Below are 13710 nucleotides of genomic sequence, written 5' to 3' on the forward strand. Positions count from 1 at the left end.
TAGACAGTAGTATTTAGTTGGTTTACATCAAGGTGGTTATGCAAACTCTCTCTCTATTTCCCCCTCTCTTTCTCTGTCTCTGGTTCAGACACTGATGACACCTACGAAAGGGAAATTATGGGGAAACAGGATATAGAAGTTCTGACAAATGTTAATAAGATATTGATTCATCGAGTGCTACCTCATGAGTTATACGGCAGCAGAAGAGAAACACGAAATGATAAACACATATGACTTATGACATATGACATCTTGCCAACCAGAGCAGTCCCCATGACTGAGGCGAAAATGTATGAGAAACGGTGACAAATTCAAACAGACTGTTATAATCCCCTACATTCATATTATTTATAGATTAATAGAATTGCTCAACACCTCCAGCTGTCCATTCAGTGCGATGGACTGATTTCAACCAGTCAAAAAGGGGTCATCCCAGCCGAGCCCCCACTTTGTCATGACTTGGCTTGGAAATATTGGAAAATTACAGGACGCAGTAGGCGTGAACCAACACAACAAACGCCATGGAGTGTCTAAATCAGTGTGTGATGTGGGATGTGACCAGAATGTACTCACATTTACTCTCTTCTTTCAGCAAGAAATGTTTGCCCTTAACTTCACAAGCGTTACGCTCGTTTCCATTTGGCTGTCAAACATGCATCTGAAATATGCAGTGTGCCCTCTAGTGTTCAACACAAGGAACTGCATTACTTGGTAGGACCCGGGCACACAGTGTTAATTATTATAATTCAGTGGAAATGCATGGATTCCAGTTGCTGCTACTGGAAGAAACTGGAATCCATGCATTTCCACTGAATTATTTTTGGAATCTGATCCCTTATCATACCTGTTCATTCTTACTCGTTGCTCGACTTATCGTGACTAAATTCAAGATGGCTGCAAACGCTAAACTTCGTGAAGGTACTGTCTGTATAAATCGTCTTGTAAGTAAACTACCAGTGCTTTTTCAAAGTTCTCAATGTCTCGTTTTAAATGTCAGGGCCCTCGGAAGTCTACCAATGAAGTGTGGAGATACATTGAGCCTCGTAAATGGGTGTAAAACAGTGATTTATTTGCATGGCTAGCCCGATGCCGAAGCACCACTATTGAAAAAGCTGTTGGTAGCATCGGCTAACTAGCGCCAGATTTTGGAGTGCAGGGGACAAGCCGAGATGGGCTATGAGACATACGTTCACACTCGGTATCATGTTTCAATACACTTTACAGTAGGTCAATATCACACCGGAATTCTCCTTTAAGCTCTTTTACAGCAATGCCCCGAGTTTATAAAGTCAAACAAAAACAAGGTGCTAGACAGGGCGACTTGACGTAACCCAGCTAATTTATTTGAATGAATTTAATAAATAATGATAATAATTGAACTAAATAGTTTTCTCTCTTTCCAGATCTCGGTGGCAAGGCTTTCACCTTCCCAGAGGAGACAGACAACAGCTATGTGAAGCTGCAGCCTGCGGGAGACTGGCCCGTGAGTTCAATCAGCGTCTGCCTGCGGTACTACACTGACCTCCCACAGAGCGGCAAGGAGCAGAGCTTCTTCTCCCTGGTGACCCGTTCCCATAACAACGGCTTCCTGCTCTCCAAGGAGGGGCTCAACTGGCATCAGATGTAGCCTACATCGGCAGCGCCAAGGCGGACCTCTGGGGCCTGCCGGACGAGCTGAACGCCTGGAACTCCTTCTGCGCCATGTGGGAGTCCGAGACGGGCTTGACCCAAGTCTGGCTGAACGGCAAACCCAGCTCCAGGAAGACCCTCTTCAAGGGCGGCTCTCTGACAGGACCGCTGGTCGTTGTGCTCGGTCAGGACCAGGACGCATACGGCGGTCGGTTCAGCTCCAACGACGCGCTGATCGGCCAGCTCACGGCCGTGCACATGTGGGACCGGGTCATCTCCCCGTGCGAGGTCCAGCAATTCACGGAGAACAAGCTTGTCAATGGTGGGAATATGATCAACTGGGAAGCACTGGATTACAGCACATATGGAGATGTGATCGAGGAAAAGCAGATTGATGGCACTGGCCAGCAGGACTGTGCCCTGGCTTAATCAAATGATCACTTGAGCAATAAAACACAAGGGAGTGGGGTTGGTAATGATATAGCCACGGCTCTGATTCATTGCTGAATAAAATAACCACATGTAACCACGTGTAAATTGATATTAGCATCCTATCTAGGCATGACACTACTATCAACAGTACAGTGTGTCACCAAAAGACACCAGGCCAGCTGTTTGTTGGTAGCGGTAGGCTACTGTTATCAGAGTTTGCAAGTGTTTGCAATTTTTTTTAGGTAGCCCAAGCCTTCTTGCTGCTGCAGTAATTAACCATCAGAGGTTAGCCTAACTATTGAGAACATCATTAGTTAGTATTATCATGTGTTATTTTTTTAGGTAGCTACTGAAAACATCATCAGTTAATAAGTATTATCATGTGTACGCTATGTAACCAGTGGAAGTTATGATAACATCATCTTGACTGTGTGAGGGTTGTGATTCTAATAACTATTATTACACTGCATGATTCAGGAAACTCACATTTAAAAACATAACATATTTGCAGCTGAAAGATTGTATATACTGACCACAGAGGTGTAGCTCTGAGTTTAAAGATGTGGACTATCCTTTTCACAACCTAGTTGCTCTGTGTTAGCGTATAGCCCAGATTTCCCCCGCCTATGCAGTGAAAACCTCCTGTGAAAATAGTGGTTCATCATCTATTCAGAGCTTCTTTTCGAAATGGGATTTATTTTCTGTATGGTTTATATGTTTTCTCTACATTTGATTTGGCCTACAGCCTTACTTGTACCAAATGCTAAATTAATGCATTTGACTTTTCTGTCAGTAAAAGTACTTCACTTTATAAAAATCCGCTCCTGTTGTGTTCTTTCTAAATTATATGTGAGACCTACAATCTAGTTATGCATGATCTTATGATTACGTTACGTATTCAGTCTGGTCCATAGAAAGTGCCAAATTTGCCAACATAGAACAGATCAGCTGTAACCAACAAATTCACTAGTGTAGCTGCATCTACACTCCGGCACGTGGAGGAAGAGAAAAAGTGATGACATGACAAAAAATCAAATAATCATTCATCTTTTATCATAGTTTTGAGTATGCCAAGAGACTAGTAGACTCTCAGCTAATGTTTTTGCACATTAATAAGGAAGTACAGAATAATTCTTGGCAATGAGTCGGGTTGTTTTGATGAGAAAGATACTCTGTCTCACTGAACTTTACAATCTTGCCCGATCATATCAGGTCCTGAGCATAAACATTGTACCCATATTCCTGGTGTACTGATAGTGGATCAAAGCCCACTTGAAAAAGTAAATTATTTACTTTGGAGCATTAACTTGGCGGTCGTCACAAAGGCCCCTATGCCATTAATTTCTGTGCTCAAGTTTGTATGAAAAGGCTTCTCAATGCCTACTTGTTGTAGACGGTTTACTGTACCATCAGCCTTTGTTATGGTTTTAAAATAGTAACCTGTCAGCTAATAATTGTGCACATTGATAAGGAAGTAGCCTACAGACTAATTCTCAGCATGAGTTGGGTTGTTTGGATGAGAAAGATACCTGTGCCCCACGGAATTTTACGATCATAACAAGGTCCTGAGGGTAAATATTCTACCCATATTTCCGGTGTATGGATAGTGGACCAAAGCCTAGTCTCATGCAAATTAAATGATTTACTTTGGAGCAATAACCTGGAGGTCATCACAAAATCCCTATGCCAGAAAGTTGTATGAAAAGGCTTATCAGTGCCTAGTAGTGGGTTTACCATCAGCCTTTGTTATGGTGTTAATCATAAAATAATAATCCACAAGAACCAATTCACATCTCTCCACAACACTTAATGAGTAACTAGTATACTCATGAATATGATAATAATTAATTATTAACACAATAATAATATAAGGACACAGTCAGTCTGTTTTGTTCATAGACTGCTGGTTGTGATCCATGTGACTGATCAGAGATGCTCACGCTGCTCTTTATTTGTGTCCTGGCCTCTGGCTGCTGCTACGCCATTCCACAAGGTGAGTGTGCAGCATGACATGATTCCTGATCTTGGATATTTAGATAATTGAATGGATTTTGTTTAAATTATCTCCAAAAAATATGCACTGAATTTAATTTACTTTTGTGGGCTGATAATTTTGGTTATTCATTATTATACAAAGGTTGAGTGATTGAAACTATAAGCAAATCTTCTTCTTCTTCTTCTTCTTCTTCTTCTTCGTATTGTTATTTTAATAATATAATAATAATAATAATAATTATATATATATATATACAGTCAATAACTAAATTATTCATACCCCTGGCAAATATTATTTTAATGTTGATGTTCTCTTCACCAATATGTTTGTTCTGACTGAAAATGTAACTGCCACATGTACGACGGAGTATTAGGGCCACACATGAAGAAAAAAACATTAAACTTGACATTTCGAGAATAAAGTTTTTCGAGTAAATTAAACTACGAAATACAGTTTAATCATAGCCCTACAGTTTACTGTGTAGCCTACACTAACACACAATATGTGACATGAATAATAGGCCTACTTCAAATAGGTGTTATTTCAGATAGATTGCTAGATTGCAGATACTCAGATAGATTGGATGTTGTCTGTTAACTACTCATTGCCGTCATCGTGAAGCGCATCTCGCGGTTATGGAAATACCATGCACTATGCCATTTATATAGCTAGAATAATAGCTACATGTTTCCAATGATATAATGTTTCTATAGTACAAACTGTTATTTCACTCTGTTTTACGTGGGTATAAGGCCACTGCACATCCAAATAACTGCCCTTCATGACCCACAGGCCGTCATGGTTAACATGGCAAAACTCATTTTTTTAAAACTGATGTTTTTTAAAAACTGAATGTCTCACCTGCAATAAATATAGGAGGCTATAAACACAGATATATGTGCATTTCCTTAGAATAGCCTACATGGGGTTGCCTGGTCGGGAGGACAGCTTCATTCGTCCATCCATAGACATTCAGCAATAGGCTGTTTTGCATCCATTACAAACAAACATGCAATGTCTGAAGTCTGAGATTGGGGAGAGCACTTATGCCTAGTCTAGTGCATAAGCATGAAGTTGAACCAGATGAAAAGCACTCTTTAATAATAGGCCTACAATAAATAAACAAACTGCTAATGACGTTTACTTTTGATTTATCGCCTGTAGGCCTATTTGGCTGAGCAACGGAGGTTAATATTCTATGTTTTGTCCACATGATGTAGGCCTAAGTCTAATCATTGTTGCACTTGAAGAAAACTGCAATGTTTCATTCGTTTTCCCTTTCAATCGTCCCGAGCGGTCGTCCTCTCTCAAAACTAACTTATTCTCAAAATGTTGAGTTTAAATGTCGACACGTCGAGATTAAAGTCGACATGATATTTCAACGTTGTTCTCGAAAAGTCGAGTTTAATGTTGACATGGCGACTTTAAAGTCAACACGTCTAGATTAAAGTCGACATGACATTTCAGCTTTATTCTCGAAATATCGAGTTTAATGTCGACATGGCGACTTTAAAGTCTACATGTCGAGTTTAATCTCGTCATGGCAAAAAACAAAATTCTTCATGTGTGGCCCTAATACTCCGTCGTACACATGGCTAAAGGTTGTAAGACAATGTAGAAACATGAAATAAAAAAAATAAGCATTTTCATCCTTTTAATTGATCTAAATGAATAAGCATAATCATCAAGTATAAAAAGTACAACACAGAACAATAAGCCTCAACAGCTTGCAGATGTTTTATATGCCAAACCAAAACTGTTGATTCTCCAATTTTAGTTTGTGCACAGTTGTATGACTTCTGTGCATGAATAGCGTTTATGTTTGCTTGAATATGTGTCAATAAATCTAAAGGCCTGGAGATCCCTTGTGCAGTGATTTCACTTTACTGCACTTCACTTTCACTTACTGTGTTGTAAGCTTTTGCACTAAAGTATGCTTTTTTACAGCAGTGTATGTTTGCTTGTAAGGTGTTAATTATGGCCTACTGAAATGTTTATTATGTTGTGCACATTCTTTTCACATTGCATTGAGGTACCTCTGCATGCCACTGGAAATACCTCTATAAATACCTCTAAAGTGAATAAAAATGATTATTGTAATGGCATGCAGTATAGCCTATAATAAACCAGTTCAGGTCAACACATCACATCTAAGCCTACACTTAAATTCAGAGTGTTTATGTTTTACAGGATAAATGTTTTATAAATGATGATTGCCGTGTTGTGTTGCATCCAGACATGTCGGGGAAAGTAATCATCTTCCCAGCGGAAACCAACACTGCCCACGTGAAGGTGACCCCTGCAGTGGAAAAGATTTTCTTCTCCGTCACAGTGTGTCTGAGGTTCTTCTCAGACTACAAGAAGGAACTGACGCTGTTTTCTTTAGCCACTCGGTCACACTTCAACGACTTTCTATTAACCAGAAGAGCAGACGGAAACTACGGTTTGTGTATTGCCGACAAGGCAGTCTTCTTCAACGGTCTGCCGAATGGGCTGAACGAGTGGAACTCTGTCTGTGTTACCTGGGACAGTGGCACCGGTCTGTCTCAGTTCTGGGTCAATGGGAAACCGAGTGCGAAAAAAGCGCTTCAGGCTGGCGGGTCCATCGCAGGAACCCCAAGCATCATTCTCGGCCAAGAGCAAGACACGTATGGGGGCGGATTTAATACGAACGATGCATTCTATGGACACGTTACTGATGTTCACATGTGGGACAATGTGCTTTCTCCCGCCGAAATTCAGAACTATATGAAGTGTGTTATTTCAAGACCAGGTAATGTTGTTGACTGGGAATATCTGGAGTATACCAGGCATGGTTATGTGATTGTTGAGCGGAATCAAAACACTATCTGTCCCTAGAGTCAGAAATTTCCCTGGCCACTTCAGAGAATGGCATGCAGCTTAGAAGAAACGAAATAAAGAGAGTGTGATATAAAAACATTCATGATGGATCTGAAGCCTAAACAAAAAGAAACATGAAATTAATAAAATCATTATTTCTTTTTTAAAATGTGACCCTGTTTCTTCCAGTTTATCAGGCTATTTGTCAGTGTAAATGTCAGGGAGACAAAGCGAACAGAAAGTTTAATTTATGTTGGCCAAAGAAGTCTGCATCCATGTCATCTCACCTGACCCAAGGTTTCATCAACTGTTCATTTGTGTATCTTGCTGCTTAATCGATGAAGCATCTGTGGTCCTCTGTAAAAGTTATATTTTGTGGGTCATTAGAGGTAGATAATCCAACATTAATGTTGAACTGCAAGCGTTTTTGGCAGCTGTTGTATGCCAAAGTTAGTGCCTCGTCACATTATTGATTGCCACCCCTAGTCTTCAAAAGTTAATGTTTATGGAAGACAGGTGTGGTTCCTTCCTGAAGTGTGTTCATGAAAGTCACTTATACACTGTAAAAAGGAAAAGTCAGGGCTGTTCAATTTATCAAACCGTAGGCTACTAGGTTGCAATTACACGAAACAGTCTTTTGAATGAAACATCCTTCCATGTCTAGAGTTCAAATAGCAGTTCACTTTTTCTAATTGAATCAAGTAGGGTAAGTGTATATATTGGGGGGGGGGGGGGGGGGGGGTGTGAAAGAGAGTTTTTCACGTTATTAAACCACAAAACATGAAATTAAACAAACTCATACATTTCTTTCAAACACAATGTTATTACGTTGAACTGACATATTTTGCTACAGCAATGAATTTATCCAACAGAATCATTTCAGATCAATGTGAAGCACCTGAGCAAATTGGGTTTTCACAACATGAATCAATTGTGTAAGCCAAAAGAGAAATGCTGGACTAATTCTAGACATTTCATTCATGTGCAGACGATGTACAATGATAAATTCAAGTAAATCCAGCATTGTTGTTTTTTTCTGTGTGTGATGGGACACTAGAAATGTTTATGTTGGAGGGGCACATTTTTTTACAGTGTATATTTTAATAATGGTCTTCTCCTCAATGGTAATCCTGACAATCCTCTTACACAGTCATTTTGCTCATCGTTTGTTCTTTGTCATACACGTTCCAAAAAGTCAGAATAAACAATAATGAGAAAATCTTTTGTGTTCTTTCTAAATTATTTGTGTGACCTATACAATCTAGTTATGCATGATCTTATGGTTACGTTATGTATTCAGTCTGGTCCATAGAAAGTGATTTGCCAACATAGAACAGATCAGCTGTAACCAACAAATTCACTAGTGTAGCTGCATTCCGGCACGTGCAGGAAGAGAAAACGTGCATGATGACATGACAAAAAGGTAATTATGACCGCCGCGCAGCGAAGCGGCGGTCATATAGGTTTAGTCAGATTTTTTTTTTCTTTTTCTTTTTTTTTTTTTTTTTCGCATGCCCAAATTTCCGTCAATGATTCCCGGGACACTGAAAGACCGGGGTACACGAAACTTGGTGGACATGTAACCCCACATGGATAGCATGGAACCATCGTTTTTCGTTTTGATCTGTAGCCCCCCCGCTGAATTGGACCCCCGAAAGGAGGGTAGGGCAGACACAGTTTTCTGTGAATATCTCGAAAACCGTAGGGTTTTGGAGGACCATTTTTTTTTTGTATGTTGATCTCAAGGGGCCATGTCAACCCATTCCATAACCACTCATTTCATGTATAGCGCCACCTAGTTAAACACAAAAAAGTAAAAATGAGGTGGTGTAATTGAAGGTATCTGTGACCTAACATAGTCAAAACTGCACGAAATTGGAAGTGTAGGATCATTATGACACCCTCTGTATGCACGCCAAGTTTTGTGGAATTCCGTTCATGGGGGGCCACACAATAAATTAATTTATGTTACTATACACCAACTGGCCTGTAGGTGGCCGGAGACAGTTTTCTGTGAATATCTCGAGAACCGTAGGGCCTAGGAGGTCCACCTTTTTTTTGTATGCTGGTCTTAAGGGGGCATGTCAACCCATCCCATTACTACTTATTTCATGTATAGCGCCACCTAGTTAAAAATTAAAAAGCAAAAAATGAGGTGTTTTCATCTCAATATCTCTGGCTGACAAGGTCAAAACTGCACGAAATTAAAAGTGTAGGATCATTATGACACCCTCTGAATGCATGCCAAGTTTTGTGTACTTTCGTTCATGGGGGGCCTTACAATAAAATAATTTATGTGTACATTTAGTGACGTACACCAACAAGGATTCCCGGCACACTGAAAGACCGGGGTACACAAAACTTGGTGGGCATGTACCCCCACATGGATAGCATGGAACCGTCATTTTTCGTTTTCATCTGCAGCCCCCCCGCTGGACTGGACCCCCGAAAGGAGGGTAGGGCAGACACAGTTCTCTGTGAATCTTTTATGGTATGTTGGTCTCAAGGGCCCACATCAACCTGGCTCATAATCACTCATTTGTGATTTGCCCCCCTCCCCCCCCCCCCCCCCCCGCCCCGGTCAAAAATGAAAATGCAATATTATTCTGCTTTAATCGCCCCTATCTTCAGTTAAGATGTTCAGAACTGCACCAAATTTTATGTGTATGATTGACCTGGCATTCTCTGGGGGTCTGGGGGTATGCCAAGTTTCGTAGAATTTCATCCATGGGGGGGGCTAAAAAAATTAGGTTATGTGTACATTTAGTGACTGTACACTCATTGGCCTGTAAATGGCGGTGCACACATATGAACATGCACACACACAGGCACCCACATACTATCGGTATTAGAACGGCCGATACATAATTACAAATTCAATAGGATCAAAAGAAAGCCAAAATATTCATCATCATCATCATGGCTGCATTTTCAGTATTGGCGATAAGTAGTCGTTTGTCCACTAGATGGCGCATCGTTGCAGTGAGATGTAATTTTTTTGAAAGTTAAAAGTGTGTTGAAAAAATAATGGACACTTCCTACAAGGACTGTAATTTACCGCAGCGAACATCTAATAAGGACAGGACGATGTTCACATGAAGTGTAAGTGAGGATGAAGTGAGGATGTTTATCGGACATGCTTGGTTTTTACTGCAGGTACGTTAATCTTGTAATATCAATAAGGACCTAGGTAATGTTACCGTTAGCGTTGGTTGAGTGATGGAGGCCCATTTGATTGATTGCATTTGTAGAAAACTATAAATGCGGTTATACCAAGCAAATTGATAGCAGCACTGTTTGTATCTTTCGACTGTCATTTATTGCACGTGCTACAAAATCATTCTGTGCAATGGAAGATTTACCAACGTTACACCGGTCTGATACAGTTTTGCCTATACATGCGTGAGACTGAGACGCCTGTTTATTTTGTTTTAAGTGCGTGCAGGGTGTGAGAGGGGAATCGATGTGCTTTGATTACAGCTTGGTAGTTGTAGTCTGTGAAATTAAAAAGCACGTGTGTGTGAAGTATCCAAACAATGACACCTTCATTTCATTATGGCTGCTTTAGCAACACACCTTAAGCTACTGTGTAGTGGGTCCCATTTAGAAGTGGCTACTTCATTCGCGCTTTCCTTGACTCATGGAACTGCGTGAATGTTATTACAACTTTTCGCCACGATATGGCAGTTTAAGTCCGCTTGATACTGTAAGTCGTAAGCCATTGGTTTCCAAAGGAGATTTTATTTGTGTCGCCAGCATAGCCTATTGACAATTTATGTTGTAAATAGGCCTACCTTATAATCCTACCTGTAGCTTAGGGAAGCTAACAGCTTTCTATTAGGATCTAGTTTGTTAGTTACAATTTTGTCATAACTCCCTAATGCATTTTTGCATTTAGAATAGCCAGAGCGTGTATATCTCAATCTGAAAATTAAACAATATCGGGTGCCTATGGACTAGGCTGGGTGAACCCAGCCTGATCTGCCCGCTATTTATTTTTTGATTTCTTAAAAGATTGAGCTTGGTCTGATGAAAGCCAGACTAGCCATGGACCTCAGTTACACAATGCAAGGGAACATGAATCAGCCTATATTTGCACGAACAATAACGGACAAAAGCTCTTCAACTTTGGCCCGTTAAAATGTGTATGAACAGTCTAGCGACGCATTTCATCAAGGCCCATTTGGACATGTCAGTTATTTGCACCACTGGTTAGATGTAAAACAGCATTTCGTTTCAGACTACTGTTACTTAATTTGTGCATTAACAATAACGTTTCAGACTACTACTTAATTTGTGCATTGACAATAAAGTATTACATGAACTAAAGATGACTAAAATCTTATGTAGAAGAAGAAATATTCACAAAAAATCCATCCATCCAAAAATGACCTTTGTTTTTGATAGCTGTTGAAAACGGCATGGAACTGACAGAGATGTTTTTGTTTATAAATACATAAAAAATAAATAAATAAATAAATAACATTATGCTGATACCTTTTGCTTTTCCCAAATACAATGTAGCCTACAGGTGTAAGTGACCTTTCATCAATCCAGTTGCAATGGATGAACTGTGATGACCTGCCCTACTTGTGATTGTTTAGAGATTTTAAAGGTTTTATAACAATGCTACATCTTCTTTGGCTATTCTACAATCTATTCACCTTTTCAGCACAAGTAGGCTACTTTCTGTGCAGCCGCACACACACACTCAGGCATGCCAAACAAGCATACACAAAAGTTTCAAGAGTGGGGGATGGAGTAAAAGATGGAGACAAATTGAAGTGTGATTTATTTTCGCGGAATGGATGTACAGGACTGAGCGGCGGTCATATTTTGTACCGCTATGCGGTACATCTAGTTCATGGTGTATTAGTGGATCAAAGCGCACATGGCAGGCTCATGAGAGATTTAATTATTTACCTTGGAGCAATGACTTGGGTGTCATCACAAAGGTACTATACCAGTAAGTTGTTTGTCTGAAAAGGCTTCTCAATGCCTAGGCTACTTGTTGTAGAGGGTTTGCCATCAGCCTTTGTTATGGTCTTAATCATACATAGTAACCCACAAGAACCAATCCACATCTCCACAACACTTAGTATACTCATGAATATAATAATAATTAATTATTACAAAATAATAATATAAGGACACAGTCGGTCTGTTTTGTTCATAGACTGCTGGTTGTGATCCATGTGACTGATCAGAGATGCTCAGGCTGCTCTTTATTTGTGTCCTAGCCTCTGGCTGCTGCTACACCATTCCACAAGGTGAGTGTGTAGCATATATGACTCCTGATCTGGCATATGTTTAGATAATTGGATAGATTTTGTTTAAAATATCTCCAAAGATTTTTATGTTTTTGCGCTGAATTTAATTTATATTGTGGGCTGATAAGTGTAATTAGTCATTATTATATAAGGATTAAACTAATCAAGCAAAGCTCAAATAGATTTAATCTAACTTGATTAATTAATTAAATAATTAATTGAGCTTTGCTTGTATCGTGTTGATTTATTAAAGCCTCGTAACAATTGCAAAACCATGTTTCTGGATACAGAATAATGCAAAATCAAGAGAAATAGGCTTAATCATTAAGTTTCTCTCTCCTGCAGATCTCTTTTTTTACGTTTACCTTTGGAGGTGCGACAAACAGCTAGGCTACGTGAGACTGCACCCCACTTTAAATGGGAATTTAGATGTAGCCAGCGTCTGTCTCCGATATTTCTCTGACATCCCTGATAGTGGAAGAGAGCAAACCTTCTTCTCTCTGGCTACTCCTGCATACCACAATGTTTTTTTTGCTTTACAAGATGGGACAGAGCAGCTATCAGATTATCGTCGGTAACTCTGGATCGAGTTTTTGGGGGCTCTCAGACGAATTGAGCGGATGGAACTCGTTCTGTCTTACGTGGGAGTCCAGCACAGGCTTGACTCAGGCCTGGGTAGCCTAAACGGCAAACCCGGCTAAAGGAAGTTCGTGTTTAAAGGTGGCTCTCTCACGGGCACGCCGATAATCGTCCTTGGTCATGACCAAGACGCATATGGTGGTGGGTTCAACCATAGTTCAACCGATGCACTCATCGGACAGCTCACAGACGTGCACATGTGGGACCGGGTGATTTCTCCATATGAACCGTTTTTCAGAGAATGAGAAGTTTGAGGGCGGCAATTTGATCAGCTGACAGGCACTTGAAAATACCACGTATGTGGCACGAAATGTGGTTGAGGGGAGACAGATCAACGGAAATGTCAAACAGGACTGCGAGTGCTTGCAAAATGACGCCTGCAACAGCCTTTTTTGATCCACACCTGGCACCTCTTGTAGTCCGGTGGACAGCCCATAGAGCCCCATTGTGGATCCGGAAATGTTGAGTAGCCTACACCAAAGTTTTATGATGGAAATATATAGTATGGGTTCCCAGCATGCAGAAACTGCCGGATGCTAATTTGCATATGTTGGGCAATTTGTGTAATTGAGCTAACTAGCATAAATTAGCATAATCGCCTATATTGATCATATTATAAGAGCTGCTTGGCCAAAATGGTCAATGTTAGTATGTTTTTAGGGGTTACTGGAGATGCTGAGTCCATATCTGATATTTTCAAGATTCAAAATCACTATTTTAACTCTCATTAAACTGATTTTGCTGAGTTTTTTGGTCCAATTTAGACAGATTTTTGGAGAATAGTAGCCTGGGTGCGTCAGGCTACAATGGAGCAGTATCAGACTCAAATTCTGACTAGAATTGAGTATGACTACGTCAGGCTAGGAGAATAGGGCTGTAGCGATATACAGTAGGGCTGTAACA

General features: G+C 40.2%; 2 protein-coding genes across 2 annotated transcripts; both read left to right on the plus strand.

Moving 5' to 3' along the window:
- Window positions 1-879: 879 nt before the first annotated feature.
- On the plus strand, window positions 880-2404 carry LOC121718391 (C-reactive protein-like). The gene is made up of 3 exons (XM_042103424.1): window positions 880-918; window positions 1404-2075; window positions 2204-2404. Exon 2 carries the CDS (start codon window positions 1702-1704, stop codon window positions 2056-2058), a length of 357 nt encoding a protein of 118 aa, XP_041959358.1. The 5' UTR covers window positions 880-918; window positions 1404-1701; the 3' UTR covers window positions 2059-2075; window positions 2204-2404.
- A 1550-nt stretch (window positions 2405-3954) lies between these two features.
- On the plus strand, window positions 3955-8119 carry LOC121718341 (serum amyloid P-component-like). Its single transcript, XM_042103361.1, has 2 exons — window positions 3955-4054; window positions 6294-8119. The coding sequence occupies exons 1-2, from the start codon at window positions 3994-3996 to the stop codon at window positions 6914-6916; spliced, it is 684 nt and encodes a 227-aa protein (XP_041959295.1). The 5' UTR covers window positions 3955-3993; the 3' UTR covers window positions 6917-8119.
- The last annotated feature ends 5591 nt before the right edge of the window (window positions 8120-13710 follow it).

The sequence above is a fragment of the Alosa sapidissima genome, chromosome 9 (genome assembly GCF_018492685.1).
Source record: "Alosa sapidissima isolate fAloSap1 chromosome 9, fAloSap1.pri, whole genome shotgun sequence".
NCBI lineage: Eukaryota > Metazoa > Chordata > Actinopteri > Clupeiformes > Clupeidae > Alosa > Alosa sapidissima.

Bases quoted from the DNA above. Each gene is read 5' to 3' on its own strand.
- LOC121718391 (XM_042103424.1), top strand. From the start codon at position 1,702: ATGTGGGAGTCCGAGACGGGCTTGACCCAAGTCTGGCTGAACGGCAAA.
- LOC121718341 (XM_042103361.1), top strand. From the start codon at position 3,994: ATGCTCACGCTGCTCTTTATTTGTGTCCTGGCCTCTGGCTGCTGCTAC. The intron at 4,055-6,293 runs GTGAGTGTGCAG...TGTTGCATCCAG, and splicing joins CTGCTACGCCATTCCACAAG to ACATGTCGGGGAAAGTAATC.